Source organism: Amyelois transitella, chromosome 9, assembly GCF_032362555.1.
Source record: "Amyelois transitella isolate CPQ chromosome 9, ilAmyTran1.1, whole genome shotgun sequence".
NCBI classification, from domain to species: Eukaryota; Metazoa; Arthropoda; class Insecta; order Lepidoptera; family Pyralidae; genus Amyelois; species Amyelois transitella.
The window spans coordinates 5,450,268-5,470,910 of record NC_083512.1 but is presented as its reverse complement, the minus strand read 5'-3'; the positions used below and the strand labels follow the sequence as shown (position 1 = coordinate 5,470,910).

The window sequence follows — 20,643 nt, the reverse complement described above, 5'->3', positions numbered from 1 at the left end:
TTTCATGTTCTCTGAGACTTACAATCACGAAAATAATATATGTTATGCTCCTTTACGTGCTCTATTACTCATAAAAATTTGGTAAAAAAAAAGTTGGTGCAACACTTTGAAAAAAAAAATAATGTGATTAGCGCCTTCTACTATACCCTTGTTCTATAAGGCCTACATTACATTTTATTCATTTTTTCGAAGTGTTGCACCAACTTGCTAAGCGTTGGAATAATTGTTCAAAAAGAAAAGAAAAAATAACCAATGTCCAATATTTATCACAACTTTTATTACTTTTCGTGTTAATCAAAATAGCAAAAAGAGAAAAAAATTAATCATCGTCACTATTGTAATTAATTATTACTGGAACATTTTGAGTAGCAAATATTTTAGTGAGGACTTCAGAAGGACGCAAAATTTTGGACAAATATCGTCCATATGACAGATAATAAATAATAGCTGCTGTATGTGAACAGCACCCCACTGTACGGTTGCCATTGGGACAATCACACCAATAACGGAGAATACTATTGTAATCATTACCATCGGAAATATAGTGAATGTAAATACGATAGACTTTACTATTTATATGCCTTGATTTTACTTCTGCTTTAATGATATTAGATGCTGATTTCACATATTGTACTAAAAGATTATTTTGATCGTCCATTATTTCGGCCAAGTAAGATAAAGCCTGTGAAAATTGATACGAGCCTGTGAATAAAATCAAGTTGGTGCAACACTTCGAAAAAATGAATAAAATGTAATGTAGGCCTTATAGAACAAGGGTATAGTAGAAGGCGCTAATCATATTATTTTTTTTTTCAAAGTGTTGCACCAACTTTTTTTTTACCAATTTTTTATGAGTAATAGAGCACGTAAAGGAGCATAACATATATTATTTTCGTGATTGTAAGTCTCAGAGAACATGAAAAAAAAATTATGATTTACTTATTTTTTAATTTTTTTTATATATAAATATACTCTAAAAATTTGAAAATAATATATGATATACTCTGCAATGTAATCTAAAAACTCGCGTTGGTCTCATCTCTCTAGCGTAATTAATTTTTGAGATATATGACTTTGAATAAAAGTCATGCGTGCGATTATTTTTTCCCATATCTCAAGGTCAAAGCGAAAGCTGGCCGCGAAAAGTACATAAATTGTGTTTGTACATCAAGGCGATATTAGAACATAAGTTTCGATAAAGGTTCTCATTTGGAGGCCAGATCGTCATACTTATCCGGCTATACCCTTTTATTAAATTCATAAGACGTTTTCACTTAAAGCATTTTAAGCTACAAATTTAGTAGTGATGTTAAAACAAGTATGAATGTATTCATATTTTTTTTTTAAATATACAATCGATGGGATTTTTGTGGGTTCAGCCGTGAAAAATTAATGCGGCAGTGAATAAATAATTCCTGCACTAACAGTATGAACATTATTCCGGTTATATATGCTCCTTATCAATTTAGGTGATAATCATGCATTTGTGTTTGATTGCGACCTATTCTTAAGAAGGGATTATTTACAAAATATACTATTTATCCGTTCGAAGTCATAAGAATTTGGAGTTCATAAGATCATCAAGTGGTACGAATTATTAGTTTCCTAAGAGTAGTAAATATACATAAATATATTGATAAAAATTAGTCTCACAGTATACGCTCGACAATATACGCTTTACCAATATAAAACTCTAAAATTTTCTACGATAAAGATATGTATCATTTGCTATTCAAGCAGAGGCACACGTTGATATGTAAGTTGTATCCCATTTTGTGTGTGAAAGCATTGCTTTAACAATCAAAGCTGACATACAATTTCTAATTTCAGTAGAATTATTAGTAGTACACACACAGCTCTAAGGGATGTTGTCTAAAGATTATTAAATTTCCTATCATAACATGAAACACATGACACAAGTTGACTAATTTTGATACATCAAACATTTGATTTTACTAGTTACAGGAACATTGTGAAACTAATTAACGTAATGCATTATGTAACCTTTTCAATTGTCTTAAATATATTATCTTAATGTCACCATATAGTTTAATTAACTCGCATATATTAGTTACTAGATGAAAATACATATAAACGGATTACTCAGTACATTTCAGTAATTACGATTGTCTATTCGCACGCCGTCGAACATATATCACCTTGCGCATAATCTTTACACTCCGATGTTGAAATATACATAAAATAACACAAGAAACTATTCCTTATACTAAAAAAACTAACATTTTTTTCTTATATTTTAAAAAATAAAGATTTTCTATATTATCAAATATCTAAATTTCACATTCAATGACATATTTTTGTCACTCGTAAATTCTATCTCACGGTTTCTACATTAACAGAACATGAAAGCAATCGAGAATGTTCTATTGTCTCTTTGCCTACATTCACTGAAGGTCTAGAAGCACATCTACCTACATTCATAGTCTTTATGGAGAAACATTAATACTTTTTTTGTATTTACAGAGTGACGGTGGTAGCAAGGGTAGTGAGCAACGCTATGGGTAGCATTGTACCAGCTACGCTGCTGTAGGGCCCTGTCACTGCTCCGTCACATGGCACATGCTCCAGTTCTGAAATAATAAAATATATAGCTCAGTTTTTTTACTAAGGCTAGGAGGTTCCACGAATTTTAAATGATTGCAATTAAATTTAAATGTTTGCATTGCTGAAATAAATATCTATAAAGTAATAAGTCTTTTTGCCAAGATCTTAACTAGAAGTTACGATTCTCAGTGATAAGAAAATGCTGAAGAAAAAATACCATTGAGCTTATTGAGGAAGTCATTCCAGAATGCACAGGCGGAGGCTCGCGGCCCTCGGGGCCCGGCGGGGCCGCTGGGCCCGTCGGCAGTATACGTGTAGTAGTGAGGCGACGCTTTGGAGTACAGGGGCCACTTTTCATCTGGCTTGTGAGGTTTTCTGGAATTGATAAAGTAAATAATGTTATAATAAATTAAAGTCAAAGAAAAAAGAAAAAAAAAATCTTTTTTCGTTTGAGGTTGATAAGTTAATGTTTAAGTTACTGATTAAGTTTTACTCCAACACGCCCATAGTCGGTTTTAAGGATAATTATTCCTACGCCGAGTAGTTTTGACTCAAAGTCGTCATAAGATACACAAGAGATTTATAAAATTGATTGTTGCTCTGATCATGTTTCAATAAGCAATACTGTTAACCAAGTAGTAGGTAAGTGTTTAGAAATCAGAAAATAATCTTAATAGTCTTCTACCAAATTTCAAACAAAATGTTATAATTTCAAAGCTAGTTGTTTACAAATTTATATTCAGAAATTCTTAACTAAGTGATGATATCAAAACATAAGAAATTATAGAAAATCAATATTTAACAGTTGGGCACACGTCATTAATTTTATCCACATTTCTGACATTTGTTTAGGTATTTCTCTGTATAACGCATTCAAAGCACGGGGAAACTTAATTGAATGCAAATATAGCGCCCTTAGTTCTCCGGCCCGCTTATTGAAACTGACATTATAAACGCCCACGTTCAATTTTCACTATTTGGATAGTCGGCGAGGTATATTTCCCCTTCGAAATAAGGTAATGCGATATGAATAATATGATATGCTTAATATAACATGCATTGTACTGATATATTTATTATTCGTTTTTCGTGGGACTTGGCTCCCGTGGAAAATTCCAGAAAAAAGTAACCTATCTTACTCCCGAAGGTCTATTCTTTATCAACGTCAAATTTTGCGAAATTCAGCCATGTAGGTTTTGAGTTTATCCTCTCAATTTTTTTTTCTCTTTATTATCAGTGTGGTTATGTGCAACTGTGTAGAAGAAAGAAATATAGAGGAAGCATGTCCTGGAAAGGTTGGCAGAACCTCCATTTTTCACGAGTTTTATTATTTTGGTCATGACGTCTTACTGCTGAGAGGTAGCAAATCCTATTATCGGGACATACTAACCATTCGGAAATAACAGTTAGTATATTTAGTTAGGTAAATACACTTTAATATAGATAATATGATATGAAGCCAGAGAACTCAATGCAATATTCAAAGAAAACATAATAAATATATAGTGAACTGAAGGCGAGACCCCTAACGAACCCGATAGTTGTGATAATAATATTACAGCGACGTTGCTCTCTGAGCCAACGAGCTCTCCCTGAAACAATTTGGTTTGTCTGATACAAGAAAAGATAAAAACCAACCGAATATTAGGTAAAACTATGTTTTTATTTATTCTTGATAAGTGACGAAGAATATTAAATGGTGTAGTTATTTTTTCTTGTACCTATCTACTATAAATTTCGACTTTCAATATATCAAATTATAAGTTTAATGAATTACATTTAGAGTTATCAGTAAATTTATTTAAAGCGCAACAAGGCTTATACTCTAATAACTTGTGACAGTTCGCTGGTTTTATTGCATGTTTTGCAAATATTTTACATATTTTCGATTACAAAATTGAGAGTTTGACTTCAATCTCCCAAATGGGAAGCAAGATGAGGACTGGTACACGCAATTTTAAATATTTAATGAATTTTCACATGCGCATTGAAAATCCTTTAAGTTTTAGGCGTCGAGAAACAGACACGGGAACAGAATCTGAAAATCTTAGCGGTTCACACGGTAATAGTTTTTGTTGAATCAAGAGAATATTTCTAGTTTACTCACCCGGTTAGCGCAAATCTCGTGAATGACTGCATAATATGAGCGGCCAGGTCTCGCTCCCTGGTGTGGTACTGCAGGGACATGTTCAGTGGGTGACCAAACACATACTCCATCTCGTCTCCGTGCATCACCCCCATCCACTCACCCCATAAACTCGTACTGGTTCGCTGGAAAATAAAGGGACATTTTTTTAGGTATGAATGTTTTATTTAATGATTTATAAATGTTTTGGCCAAAGATGTGGACTTATCGCAACTTATCTTCAAAACAGTGCTCATCTATTTTTGAGATTTCCGTTCAAATATTTAAATCTTTTATGATTATATGGATCAGTACATTTCTATTACAAACTCCAATATCTATAGTGGGTGTTATTTACAATAAAACCTACTAAGGTAAGGAAATGCTTATAACTTGGTGTGTAGGAAGGAGCGTGGGAAGGAATCAATTTTACACCCCGCACAAAATTCTTACTGTCTTGTTTACACACCTTCGAACTTTAAAGAGAAAATTTGCTTTTTATTCGATCTATATTTTGTATCCTTAAGCAAGAATAGTGAAATCACATAAGTAGTTGTTTTTAACACAGTACCAGTAAAAACAAAAGAGAAATGTATTCTCTTTTGTTTTCTCTATTTCTTTATATTGTTTTTTTTTTATTTTTGTCTGTTATTTATAAATATTTCATCTCAATGATCACAAGATTTATGGCATAATTTTTAGATATATATTTATAAGATAAATTTATCAAAAAGATATTTGCAAGTATAATAAAACCAAAATAGTCTTCGAATATATAGAATTCAACGGGAATATATTCTTAGAACGTTGTGAGTGACATCATTTTCACATTCCCGATTTATGTGCCCTTTGTGTGACTTTGTGGAATTCCCTAAGGATTTATTCAGCTATGAACATCAGAATCCTTATCATCATTCAGACACGTCAGGCGGTTATATGTCATATTATTAAAACACGCATAGTATAAGTATATTAAGTACAAGTATTTAGGTTAGACTGCAGGCTCTGTCTTGCGCGTAAGGGTTAAAGACGTGATTATATGTTGGTATGTAGGTAAGATAGTCTCTAAACATATAAATAAATAATAATATTCATGCATAATACCATGCCTCTATCTCGGAGGGGTAGGTTTCCTTACGTTTTTGTTATAGTAATAACTATACGAATAGGAAATACACTTGGAAATATTCAATCTTTAAAATCCCTATTTTTATGATACCGGTCAGGCGTCTCGGCCTTCCTTGAGAACCTTCCTGACTAAAATTAGTGTCCCTATTTCATGTATTTTTAACACCCTCCCACCCATGCCGTCCGAAAATAGTTATTTTCACCAAACTTTTCTCCAAGCAACAATATACTTTTTGTTACATGTTTAAGTATAATTTCTCATGAAAATTACAAGAAATAATCTTACTAAATAATATTTCTTTTTTTTAATCATAAAAATAATGAACTGAAATACACCAATTGTTTTCACTTTACAATAGTTTAGCATGGTAGCAATCTAAAAAGATATTTCTTTATAGTCTTGTATAAAATTAAACGTGGTCGCTTACGAGGTAGGTGTGCTAAATAATGCACACTGTTGTAGGGCTGTAACGTTATGCGTCGTCATGTTCATGAACATCATGAATACTAGGATAAGACAAAGAGTTTACAGAAGGGACACCGAGAAAAAGAATAATTGATTACCTATTTAAAAGTTAAGTCTTCAAGTTCCTCGTAACAGTGACTTAGCGAAAGTGGTTTTAGGTGGAGTACGTAATTTTGTGACCCCAAAATACCAGTAAGGCTAAAATGGTTGGTCTTTATATAAACAGATTATAAGGTATGTTTTGTTTTATGGCAGTCAGACGTAGACAGTACTACAGCGGCAAAGCAGGATCTGCTTGTATCGGCGATGAAAATGATGTGCTAGATGTTCGGAGTTTCGCGAAAAGATCAAGTGAGAAATTCAGCATTCATGTCTTACTGTCAGTGATATCGCAGAAAAAATATGCTTACGTCGGCAAAGTAATTTCTTGCGGAAGCCTACAGGCTTCAGGTAAAAGGGGCAGGCCGAATAAATACGGGCTGGATGTCGTATAAAATAATAAAAGCCAACGGGCTGAAAAACAAGAGACGCCGAAAACCAGACCAAGAGGAAGAAGAAATGAACGGAAGCCGGACCCCGGGCATTGAAACACAGCTGTGGGAGATGCAACCAGGAACACGCAGAGATGAGAGAGCGATCGAATCTGTTCTTTTATTGCCTACACATACACTTACCTAAGTGAAATAAACAGAGCTGATGAAAATTTTGTATGTTTAGTACATCTGTACATTCCATATTCTATAGTACATGCTAGTGGAAAGGTCAGCCTGCATAATGTAAGTCTGCTACTGTGTAAAGTCCCTTGATATATTTCTCGCCGCGGCTTCGCGAACGTTTCACCATTGCAACTTTTGTGAATAAATTATCAGAACATACCTATCAACCGCTTACTTTGTATTTTATTGCAATGTTTATTACATACTGTAAACTCAAATTAATTACATAAGTATTGTACTAAACAAACAAAATATATTAGATAACATTAATGCAAAGAGTATTAATGTTTTATTATATTTTGTTGGAAAATCTTGGTTATATTTTACAGGTGGTATACACAGGCTTTTGGTAGTTTATTTGTTTCCGAAAATATTTCAAGTTATATATTTAATTAATAACTTTAATAAACTATATTAGAACAAATTCAAATAAAACAACAAGACTAGGGACGGTCAGGTTAATGCGGGGTTTCTTTCAGACTTACATAAAAACACCTACATACAAAAAACTAGGTATATAAGTAGTCAATAATTATTACTCTTTTTCTGTTCATATTGTAACATTAAGGGTGTTGTAGTGATATAAATAAAGACTTCTTTTTTTTCTTTCTCCTAATTCTCTAATAGGAATCAAACAAAGAGCATTACCATTTTCTAAAATAAACGATGTTTTATTCAATTGCGTCCCAATTTATGAGCTATTTTGATCTCCTTTGTCGATTCAATAATGTCGGGACCTAATTATTCAGTTCAGCAGTAGATTTCCAGATCGGGTTATTGAAAGATAAATTGTTTACTTTTAACCCCCGATGTCAAATGTCAAAGTTTAACATTTTTCTTTGTGGCCTTGTTACAGCGTACTATGTAATAACGATTTTCAGTAGTCATCGGATATATATACGTACTACATTCAACAAACTTTTCATATACCTATTCTTAAACGTTATAGCATAATATATGTATTTTTATTAATATATAACAGTTTTAAAATTTTAAATTAACTTGTAGACTTTTAAAAAAAATAAGGTTTCGATATTTTTTGTTGGTTTTAAGGATTGGCTTTTTAAACAATCTAGGTACTTATATAAAAAAGCTTGATTAAATTGTTGAAATTCTCATTTCAAATTAAATCGACCTTGCGACTAATACCTATCTTGGGATAAACCCTAAGACGATCCAATTTCAAGTCACGGTTAAGACTTCCATACCAAATTATATAGTCATAGTCAGGCGAAAACGGAAATGGGTCAAGGCGAAACAGCGATGAAGCTTCAAATATTCATTATAATAAATAAATAATTGGTGAAATGTTATTTTCTGAAACATTAGGTTTAGGATAGAAATGTTCGTGACTATGCCAGTGCTATAGTATTTTAGTACTTAACATCACCTCATTAAAAACCTTTTCAAGTTTCATAATTCAATTACTATCTTTACTATCGACGCTTAAAAATGATTTTCTACTTCTCCTACATCCCATTTCATTCAGAGACAAATGCAATTACGCTATTATTTTCACAAACGTAGACAGAAAGACTTCTTCTTCCTTGCTTTAATCCAAATTACATACTCTATTGCGTGGAGACCTGGGTACGTCTTTTGCCTAATGACCCTGGATATGATAAGTCAGGTTTTTACACGAAGCGACTCCCGTCTGACCTTAATTTATCTTTAACAACAACCATGGTAAAGAGATGGTGGTCTTATTCTAAGTGCCGGGAACCAAATGGCACTAGACAGGAAGACTAATCGCGATAAAATAGGGACAGTCGCGACCAGAAATGGAGCAGCGACAGGTCGGCACCCGAAATAGCTGGTTGTTAATCTGTGACCTTTGGCTCCGCCAGCTCAGTCTGACCCATGCCTAATTTATTAATACCGGGTTCAGTAACAAATAATGCTGCAACAGAATGATTTTTATTGAAAATAATGTTTTAATATTTGAATGAACAGAAAGTTGTATCAAGATTACAAAGTGACTGAAATTTCAATAGAAGTAGGTGCTGTTTTTAATGTCTGTATTCGATTTTTTTTCATTCTCCTCACATCACATCTACAAGGAAATCTACTTTTTATAACACAACTGTAAACCAATCGTGAGATTTTGCTAATATTTTTTTGTATCACAGACTGATCATGACAACATGATTTCAGACAGTACTTTGTAAGTTATTCTTCTATTCACCATATATTTTTAAATCACACATATGTTTTTAGCCGTCATCCATTTGCGGTCCCTATTTAATAACAAAATCATTGTCATATTTGATGTAGGTACACATCAAATATGACAATGATTTTGTATGAAAGGATTAAATAATGACATAATGGATTAAAGCTGAAAAAGGGATATTGGTATTTTAATTAATGCCAATATGACTTATAATAAATTAATCGTCATAAAAACCCTGTGAACGAATAGGGTATAGTCATCAAATTCATATGAATGACATATAGGCACAAGTGGTAAAAGTTATACTATCAAGTTTTAAATAAATGGAACAGTTAAATCCACTGAAAAGAATCAGTACCTATTCTATTAACTTTTGCTCTAGAGTGGTCGCTGATTAAAGAATCTGAGTGTATTTTTAAACTAAACCAGAATATTGTTCTTATTTTTATGGAATAACGAAATGCTGTTTATTATTAATTGATAAACAGATTTTCAGCCTTGATATCAATCAAGACATGACTCAAAATATAAATAACATAAACGTGCTGCATAAAAATTCCTTACCAATTAAGGCGTTCAAAAGTTTAAAAAGTGCCCGACGGAACAATTACATGTTTTGGAGGAGACATTCGTTCAATTCAAGATAATGCAGTTGCCAGAAAAACTAATTATTTAACAAAACATATTTTGTAAATAGGATTTTTAATTTAGTTAAACAAAACAACCCAACTACTTATATTAAACGACTGTTTCTTCTTTATTTTGTACTTGCGAAGTCTTGTTCGTGACCTATAAAATGTCTGCGACATCGCGATCGTCCGTCAAACGCTCGCGCCTCCCCTGCTAACTTCCTGATTTATAGTCTACCATTTATCTTATTTCTTTAGGGTTTCTTTAGGGTCTCACTTAAAAAACATCAGTCTGTATTTTTAATGAGGAGCTTATAAGAGACGTAGATGAATTTTTATGCTACTAATATGTTTAGTAACTCAGATTACACTGTTCACAAAAAAGTGTTAAAATAAAGAAATTTTACTAAAAATTCATTTTTTTTTATATTGTAATCTGTCTGGAATTTAATCGAGAGCATCGGTGGTACGATAATTTTTACAAGGACTGTGTCTGAACGTCTAAAATGATCTTAAACTTCACCAAAAATCTAATCGATGCTTTCTCTAGCCTTAAATTTCTATTTTACTTTAAACCAAGTAAGTGCTTATCACAAATTGCAGCCATCAAGGTCCTAACCCAAATACAATATTAATGAAGTTCGACCTACAGCTACAGCCCATTTGATTCCCAAATAGATAATATCAGGCCTTGATTGGAAGTCTCATTTAAGCAAATAGCTTGAATGTTACCGAAATCTAGATATGGTAACTCAGTACTTGATGATATTTTAACACGGTACTAGGATGAAGAACTAAGGCAAGGACGTGGAATTAGTTATGCAGCGTTCTGAAATTATAATGAATGGGAATTGAGTACTTATTTAGCTTTGAAAACAAGATAAACATTCCTTTCTGAAACGTGTATCAGCTCAGTTGCTTGTGTTTTCGTATCAAAGTTATTAAAAACACTACTTTCTACAAAAATGACGGATTTTTAGTGAAAAATGCAAGATGTTAAAGTAAGTTAGTGTAAAATACTAAAACGTTTCTATCAAAATATTGTTATAAAATCGGTTTATCTTAATTATATTAGCATTTTTGTAAATGAGTTTGTAAGATAACTTTTTTATTCAGCTAAGCAGTGTCTTTCAAGAGCTAAGTATTCAATATTGATTAGTTTCTTGTTTTAATAATAAATGAAGTTGTTACATGTAAGCAAGCTGTCGTCACTTTATTGTAGTTCAAATTAAGTTCTGACCTTTTCCAGTTATTGAGTGCACGGATATCGATTTTAAGTTTTATCATATAAATAATCTTTTCGAAGCATGGAAGTTTTATTATACTTAACAAGAAGACCTATTGAGGGCGAAATGATATAAATTTTTCGTAAGAGTAAATGTTTCAAAATAAATTTATGGACAAAATTATAACCTTATTTACCAATGGATTTCAAAATATTTTGTTTACTTTGCTTAAAATTGTAATACTATTTTACATGCATGTGTTTGAAATATCACTTCAAATTTATTATCAAAAGCTTCTGTTTCATAACTCTTGCGAAATTGAGGGTTTGTTGCCTTCGTGAATCTCCAGGGAAATAAAGCCAATGAAAGACAAACACTAATCAAATCTGCTACACAAAATCACACGCTTGAGTAGCGATTGTGAAAAATTGAATAATAAAACGTTATATACACAATCACTCCAAGAGACATCATGTGTGAATCAATGACATCTAAATTCGAATGAAAAATCTCAATTCAAATTCTAAATTTCTTAAAATCTTAACTTAGTCTTTTAAGATCGTTAAATTTAAAAAAAGAATTAATATTTAGCAAAAAAATATTGTTTATTTAAAAAAAACTAATTTATTCAAATATCGAAAGATATTTATTTCTTTGCATGTTCCAATTAACATTCGCTTGACATCTACCGTGTGATGGCAAAAAATACACATGTTAGAGTGTTTCAGGGCGCGTCACGAACACGGATTCAGCTTTGAGCATTGCGCTTTGGCTTTGCGGCAAAAAGCGAATGTTGCTCGCAGAACCTGATATAAGGGCTCTCGTACATGGTTCGTTAGCCAAATTAACGTGTTAACTCACGAACCGGTTTGCAGTTTCGATTATGTCTTCCCTGCGAAATTCCTTTGAAATGTTTGGATTTATACTGATGACTGAACATTCCCATTTAATGTATGGAAGATTAGAATTGGTTTTTAGTTTCGATTTTGCAGGGTAGTATACTAGATACAGTCAGTTTATTGATTAGATTAAAATCATACTTATAGTCACGTCTATATCCCTTCCGGGGTAAACAGAGCCAACAGTCTTGAAAAGACTGAAAGGCCACGTTTAGTTGTATGGCTTTTTGATGGAATTAAGATTCTAAAAGTGACAGGTTATTCAATTAATGACAGTTAACATAACCCATCGCGTACAACTGAAATTCCAAGATTATAAGCCTATCTCATAGACGCCTTTTACGACATTCATGGGAAAGATATTGAGTGGAGTATTCTACATAGTGCCGGGAACCGCACGGCACAACGGCACATTATTTTAAATTGTACTTTAGGTCTGCCTATGATAATTACAAAGCAGAACATTGGTCCCTGTAAAATTAATGTTACTTATTATAATATTGTACTTACATGTGTGAAGTAATAATAGTAGACGTCAACACCAGACTCTGCCAGTATTTCAGCAAAGTAGTTGGTAGGACACACGAAGAAGTAATCTCCGACCACATCGGCAATCATCTTTTGATTGAGGTACCCATCTGTTATTTCTTCCCAGTCCGTATACTGAAAATAATAACATATAACATTATAGACTAAATTTAAAGGTTTTTAGTAGACAATTAAATTATGTTGAATACCTTTACCAATATATATTGCAATATAAGACAAAGCAAGCAATTGCAACAAGCAAAACCAAAAGAATTGTCAATGGCAACTTTTTTTGCTGATAAACTATATTACGAGTATATTCCGATTTGTCTATCAGATAAAATAAAATAAATTGAATATCGAAAATAAGTGAACTACAGCTATTGTCGACCGGTGAATTTTATTAAATTTTTATATTTCTTTAATTTTTTTATTTTAATTATTAATGTAATTTCGTAGTCTTACAAAATGACTAGTACATAATTGATTGATGTAGCGCCTAAGGAATGTTATATCAGATCAGCAAAACAATTGAAACTTCATGAATCAATATTTAATACTCACAGGTACTAATAACATGTCATCAGTCAATATAACCCTATAGTTTATTGATTCAAGTAGTTATTAACCGTCAGAAAGGTTTTATAATAGATATGTTTTAACAAAATGTAAATTTATTTATTTCCTGATCAAACTCTGTGTTTAAAACAATTATAACTGTTAAATTGATTGAAATAATATATTTTTCGAATCTAATGGGGAAACGGTTCCGGAGAACAGCTTTAATTTATAAGCAACTAGCGAGGTTTCGCTCCCGTGGGAAATTCCAGAAAAAAGGAGCCACGCTCGAAGTTCAATTCTATATCCGTGTCAACTTTCGACAACATTAAGCCAGTAGTTTTTTTTCTATGTATTTTTGTTTTCTCTTCAAGCGCTTATGGGTTAATGAAATCTGCTTTAATTTGGGATAAATAGGTCAGAAACTGGACAGAGGCTCACAAAAAATTTTCACCCGGCAAGCGGTCGAATTTTTTGTTTACAAAGACCTACACTTTTTATAATTTTGCTCCAAAATTAACCCACTGGAGACCCAAGCCCCGAGCAAAACCAGTCATTCAGAAACAAAGTCAAAGGAACATTGATGTTAATTTTTAAACTTTTTCTTTTAGGTACGTTAGACATGTTACATCAGTGTCGTACTAACGTTTTGTACTGCCTGCGTCTTATCTAGTCACGAGTACAGTTCAAACGTGAGTATTTAGTTGTGATATTACCAGAGAAACCTTGTTTAGTTTCTAGTTGGTAAGTTCCATTGATCGTAATGAAATACGGCACCATTCGTACTTCGAATCTGATCTGCACGTATCTGATAGTTTATTCAAACATTTGTATTTCCCAGAAATTAACATCAAACGAGATCATTATTGACGTAGCAGTCATACAGTTTGTCTCGAAGAGGACATCCTATTTAGAAGTTTCTCGGAATAGTGCGCTCTCACTTAAACAGGATAAACTTGATAAAATTGACAAATAAAACATGACATAACAATACGTATAACAACAACAGTAAGTATATAATTACATTCAAGAAAGAAACAATAAATCACTTTGCTGGATGGGATGGGTTGTGAAATACAAAACACTAACATAATGAGTTACATTATGTATACTTTATGACATTCAGTTAATCATGCTTTTAAAAAAGACCTAGAGTTCTCTAAAGATAAAAGTAAAAACATTTGATTTGGAATACCATTAGGTTAGAACAATTATGCTTATTTAAAATTTAAGAATGTTTAAGTTGAAATGTCGTATTTTGTCCACGTGTTTTCTTTTTTTACCAATTCGTTGAAACAAAAACAAAAGCTTTTTGTACAAATAGAATGACCTAATTCTTCAGTTATTTTTTTATCACTGGACTCTAATGAAAGCCGTATTTGCATTTTATCATTATTCGTTCAGTTAACAACGGATTTCATTATTCAAGGTGTTATCATTATTGCGCTGAGTCCCTATCTATTTCAATTGCTCCTTCACAGCGGCACTTCGGAACGTCTTATCGACACATAAAGACTGAAATTCATAATTGAATTAAAGGCTAATGACCTAAGAATACTCGACCTGTTTTGGTATTTTAAATAAATAAAAATTTATTGTGAAAACTATTGTGCGTAAAGAAAACACACGCGTAATGTGGTTTTAGATATTTAAAATTTTTGATTACTTTTCTTTTTCGATGCTTTCATTGATTCTTTAAAATTAACGTAAAACCAAATAGAAACTTCTTTCTGTCTTTCTTTTATCTGTTTTTCTTCTGTCTTTTAAAGGTTAACAACAAAATTTTTATGTTTATCAAATATACAGGTGCCGTATTAATTAGGCCTTCGTAAGCGACTCTAATTAAATTGTTAACTTACTTGAAACACAATCGCCTCCCTCTTGATCTGTGAGAAATCCTTGAAAATTGTATCAACGATCTCCAAAAACTTTTCCCGTTGCAGAAAGCTGGGGCCGTCCTTTTCGAAGTAGTCAAGGAAATCGTATAACAAGAAATAGGTCCCTGAAAGAAAAACAAATAAATCAATCGAACATTATTTATTTCCACCATACAACAGAGATCTACTATAACTTTTTGATTTATAAACTTTTAAATAAAAATGTGCCCTCGGTCTAGCATGAATTGACGAATAATATATTTATAATTCATATCGAAATTCATTATTAATGGTTTGTTTATATTCTATGGCCTTTTTAATTTCAGCCTTTTTTGCTACTGTCTAGGTTTTAATCTGTTTCTGTTTTAACTAATAAACTTGGAAAGACAAACTTACTAATAAACTTGGAATTCTTTTTTAAACCATGGGCTAGCAACCTGTCACTAGTTGAATTTCAAAACCAGTGTTAAAGACATTGAACTGAAAGTGACCTATCAGTCTTTTCTAGACAGTTCCATGGCTGTTTGGCTCTGTCTACCCCGTATGGGATGAAGAAGATATGTATGTATTTTTTATATATATTTAAAGGCCATGGGATCAACTTGATAAGGCTTTTGCCTTAACAAGTTATGTATTGTCTTTTCTTTTTAGCTTAGTTTTATTAGCTAGTTAAACATCATCCAAGTCCATTTATGTGATAAATTACAGCGTTAAAACAAACAAAAGGGCAAGTTCCTATTTGATCGTCATCACATAAGGCCCTATCTCACAAATCGTCAATAAACTGTTGACTAATGGTGTTTTCATGTTAGATGGTAGTTTCTGTTCCACCAAAACTATTTAGGCCGCTACGTACAGTTAACCACGAAAAATGGCTTTCAACGTTTGTTTTGTAGATTTTGGTGTATCATTTGTTCGTAGGATTTGTATGTCTATATCTATAAAATAAATCTCTCACACCTAAAAATAGAAAACTTGGATAGACATGGAAAAACGAGTTTCTCGTGAACTGTTGGGATGAAGTAAAACTGCACTTTGGTCTATCTTGGAATATTCACTGTAATAAAAAACTGAACTTATTGCTAAAATAAATAAGTATTAAACAATTTTAAATTTACTTTTTTATTTATTTAAACTGCATTCTGCAAAATACAAATGTATAGCACAATTGGCGGACTTAATGCGAGAAGCATTATTTACCAGTGAACCATTGAGTGTGACAGAGAACTTTATGTGGGGTCAAACTAAATAAATATATTTATACCTACACAAACAAAACATGAAATAAAATAATTTTAATAAACAACCATAAAAATTACAATAAATAAACAATATAAATAAATAAATAATAGTTTTAAAATTGCGAAAGGAAGGAAGGAATCCAATGCGCATTTGAAAACTTTTCCTTTTTTTATAACTAGCCAGTTATGACACATTCTGAACCAAGAAGAAAAGAGGTTGCATATTAGTAAATATGTAAATCACAGAAGAAGAACCAGTATGGATTTCGAAACTTCACTTTTATTTATCGGTAACAGCTTTATAGGTTTATTTTACTGTTATTCAAAGTACCTACTTAAAGTAAAAAAAAATTAACGATCATTTTAATGTCAGACATTAAAAAACGCTTTTTATGTTACCTTCATTAAACGCTTCCCTCACCGTTAAAAATGGTGACATTAAACATGGGAACAACTGCATATATATAGGCAACTGAATATGTTACTATATTCATTTTTATCATTTATTTAGCAAGCACTCATGTACTAGTGATAGCAGATAGGTACGTGAATATTACTTGAAACTGACTGAACTGAAAAGTATATTATATATTGATCGTTTCCTAAAAGACGAACGAAAAACAAAACAAAAAAAATGAAACAATAAGATACTGTTTTAAACTGAGTATATGATATGTATTTTCATTAAAGCGTGTGCTAAGCATACAAATATGCCATTGACTGTACTTTAACTGTAAGTAGGTATATTCCGTTATGTCGCTAATATAATGTTAATGGCTTAGACGAGATTAAACCAATTGCTTGATGAAAGTAATAATTTATACCAATATATTTATAGACAGGCCCCAAAGTTAAAGAATACATCCTTCCTGCTAATTTTATACTCGTAAATGCGAAAGTTTGTTAGGATGTGTGTGTGCGTTGGTGGTTGGTTCACGCAGAAAAATATTGGACGGCTTTTAATCAAATTGTAAATGGGTAGTAGTAAAAGTACCCGAAACCGCCGAGCTTGCATGAAGAGAGTTATGAATGTGGATGAAGCGAACGAAATATGCAGAGATCGTGGCAAGTGGAAAGAGGTAGTCTCTGCCTACCCCTCCGGGAAAGAGGCGTGATTTTATGTATGTATGTAAATGGGTAGAATATAACCTTATGCAACATACGAGTACAGGATACCGACTTTATCCCGTAATTTAACGTAAATAAAATAAAACCCCGGGAACCAATACGGCAAAATATTGTTTTACAAGATTGTCGATTAAATATTTGTTTACTTACATTCTATATAGATGGTTGACCACTTCTTCAATCACTTCCTATATTTTTTTTTACTAAGATATGGTACGATTTTTTACTAGTGAAGACTAATTTGCTTAACTTTATCACAAGTCTTAACACAAAGCTGACCGCGCCATAATATTTCCGCCGTCAGCAATTTGTTAGCCGACCTACTAAATTATTTCGCTTTGTTCGCTAAGGTACAAAATAAGGAGAGTACAAAATAGTTCTAAAGTTTTACCGTTCATATTTATGAAGTGAGCCCAATTTCAAAGAGGATCAAGGAATAAAGGTAAAGTTCTATCTAATAAAAATGTATATTAATTGTGTTTCACTATATGCATTTTTAAATATTTATCAGTCCATGAAATATGACGGATATAATACGGATCCTGGTAAGTGGCAAGTTGTAGTCTCTGTCATCCTACACACAATATGAGTACGTAATTTTGAAATTGCAAAATAAAACACTTACATTAGTGTGCCAGGTAAACCATTTCCAAGGTAGTAGCTTCACAATTTTTCAGTTTATGCTGTTAATAGTATATGCTATAGATTTTCAGCAATTGCTGTTAATTGTAAGCATAAAATTAAGTAAGTAATATATGACGTTTCAAACTAAAGGATATCACTGGCCTGATTCTTATTCTCAGCATATTTGAAATTTTGTGAAAAAAGTCAACTAACTATTTAATAACCCTGAATACAGCACAAGTGGTACTTAAACGCTTGAAATGCTATAAGTATGTTTTATAGCGTAAATCATACGTTTGGTGTATCCTTCTATACTTTCATTATACCATGTCCAAGGCTAGCTACGCTTGTTCAAGGCTTAGTTTTGATTGACAACGTTATTACCGTCATTATAATAGGACTCCACAGATGTGCAATTGTAATAATGTCATATAAATCGAAATAAAACGATGATAATAACAATAAATGAGAAACATATGAACATACTAACATACACATTCATACCACGTCTATACTCCTTATGGAGTAAACAGAGTCAGTAGATTCGAAAACTCAAAGGTAAAGATCAAAGCTGGATGGCTTCATAATGGAACTACCTAAGATATTTAGTTTTATTTACATAAGAATTCCGATAATGACAATTGCTATCTAATTGCCTTTAAAGAAGCCCAAGTTTATTAGCCTTTCGCTTGATTTACCTTCACAATGTGCACAGGAAGAGAAGCAACTGGTTGCACTACGATTTTATTCACTTCCAGACAGGCATAGAAACTACGTACTTACTTATTAATTAGTTAATTAGTCGCATGAGTTACTTATTAAATAACATAAAGAGGTAACCCTATTAGTTTCGCCTTTGCAAATATTTCTGAAGAGAGTAGACAATCATACAATTTGTGTGGAACCCCAGGTCAAGGTGAAGAGGGCAGGGGCGATTCGTGCTAAAAAACCTTTCGCGCCAACTCGTAATTTATTTCTCGTTATGAAACATGAGAACAGCCCGCTTAAAGACAATGTTTATCTTTTGTTTCGACAATTTGAAGCACTGTTTTCCATTTATAAAAGCACGGTAAAGTTTACTTTGATAAATAAATAATTAATCTTGCTCCATTTTTGTTTTTACATAACATTCTGTAAAATTGAATTATTTTTAATAAACTGTCTAAGACTAAATACAACAATTCTAATCCAGATTGATCTTAATAATGTCTATGTGTCATAATGTCTCTTGTATGCTTACGCGTCTTTTTCAAATTCAATGTCGTTAAAATATAATTTCTGGATCCATCTCTCATCCCATGCACACAGATGTCTTCACTCACCACTGGTTCACTCACCACTGGTCGAGACCAACGCTATAAGCCAAAAAATTCTCGTTCTGACATTTGATTCCTAACTCCATTTTGGATAGATTTCAGACATGAATCTTTTTATTTGACATGCTTACCTAAGTCATTACTAGATGCATACATACTATGTATGCATGTCCGAAGAACTGTGTTTTAATTTATGTCGAACATGCTTTACTTAAAACAGTATAAAATGCCGCTTATAACTTTCTATTAGCAACAAAAGAAACCTCGTTCATTAGCAACACCCAGGCTCAGTTAATAAACCGCTATCCATAAAACAGTTGACCCACGGTTGACCGTTCGTCGACAAATACGGTACGTACCAACTTGATAAATGAGCCAGGAATACAAAGCAAAAACAACAATAGGGTCGGCGTCCATTGCCGCAGAGATTTAGCTATTGTTATTCCTTTTAACTAAACAAAACCTTTTGAGCGAAATTCAAAGCGTCTCGTTATAACTATCAGGTTATTTTACGGTTACGTGAAAAGTTTGAACAAGTTCGCCAAACTATTTCTGAATCTCAACTCCATCTTTAAGTCATCTAGCTGAACGTCACCTTTGAGTCTTGCAACTAATGGCTCTGCCTAAGAGATGAAGACGTGATTTGTCGGTGTATTAATACATAATTTGTTTAGGAAGTAATTATTAAGAAAAGGATTTCCTGAAATTCTAACGGGAACGGATATTAACGGGATGTTAAAGACCCTGGCGTTATAATATAGATAGAAAATAATATGAGAGTTTTTACAGTACTATGATGTTTACGTGACATAAGTAATATTAAAGTAACAGTCATGTGATTAGGGTAAGTATCTTACTACACGACTATTAGTTAGCAATTTGGCCAACGCAGAAATGACGAATCACTATTAGTTTGCTTTTATTTATTCAAATGTTGTGTATTTTTTTTTAATAAAAAACGTGTAATTAACAGGGGTCATACATCAGTTCAAAGTGTTTGTGGTCGATAAAATCGCCATCATGAATTAATTTCATTTAAGAAAAAATTGTGCAATATAATTTACCAGTTACACCAACCACTATTAAATAACTAGTCCTTCGTCACGAACAAAATTGTGAATATCTGAAAATTAACTTGACTATTTTGATGCCCCACGAACTAAAAATTTCTATTGTCAGGTCCCACAAACTATTAAAATTTTATCGTAATCAGACCAACGGTTCGAACGTTATCGCTTTACATACATTATAATTAGAAAATAATATTTGCTTTGCTAGGTTCCTATGCAAGTTTCTGGAGGTAAGACGAGTCACTTTGTGTAAAAACTTAACTTAGGTACCAATTCAAGATGGTGGTCATAGGTGAACCAAAACTCCTTTTTAGAGAGATACGAATGCAACTGAGACTAATGCCTTTTGAGAATGATGAGTATTACATATAGTC

At 32.3% G+C, this 20,643-nt stretch overlaps 1 protein-coding gene across 1 annotated transcript in view; it reads right to left on the bottom strand.

Annotated features, from left to right (window-relative positions):
- Nucleotides 1-657: 657 nt before the first annotated feature.
- LOC106134693 (acetylcholinesterase) overlaps nt 658-20,643 on the bottom strand; it is a 53,143-nt gene continuing 33,157 nt past the window's right edge. Inside the window, exons 3-7 of the mRNA XM_013334797.2 lie at nt 14,873-15,015; nt 12,438-12,590; nt 4,673-4,836; nt 2,783-2,940; nt 658-2,591 (exon numbers count right to left, since the gene is read on the bottom strand). Of these exons, the coding sequence (XP_013190251.1) occupies nt 2,479-2,591; nt 2,783-2,940; nt 4,673-4,836; nt 12,438-12,590; nt 14,873-15,015 (731 nt within the window). The 3' untranslated portion in view covers nt 658-2,478. The remainder of the gene's footprint in view (nt 2,592-2,782; nt 2,941-4,672; nt 4,837-12,437; nt 12,591-14,872; nt 15,016-20,643) is intronic.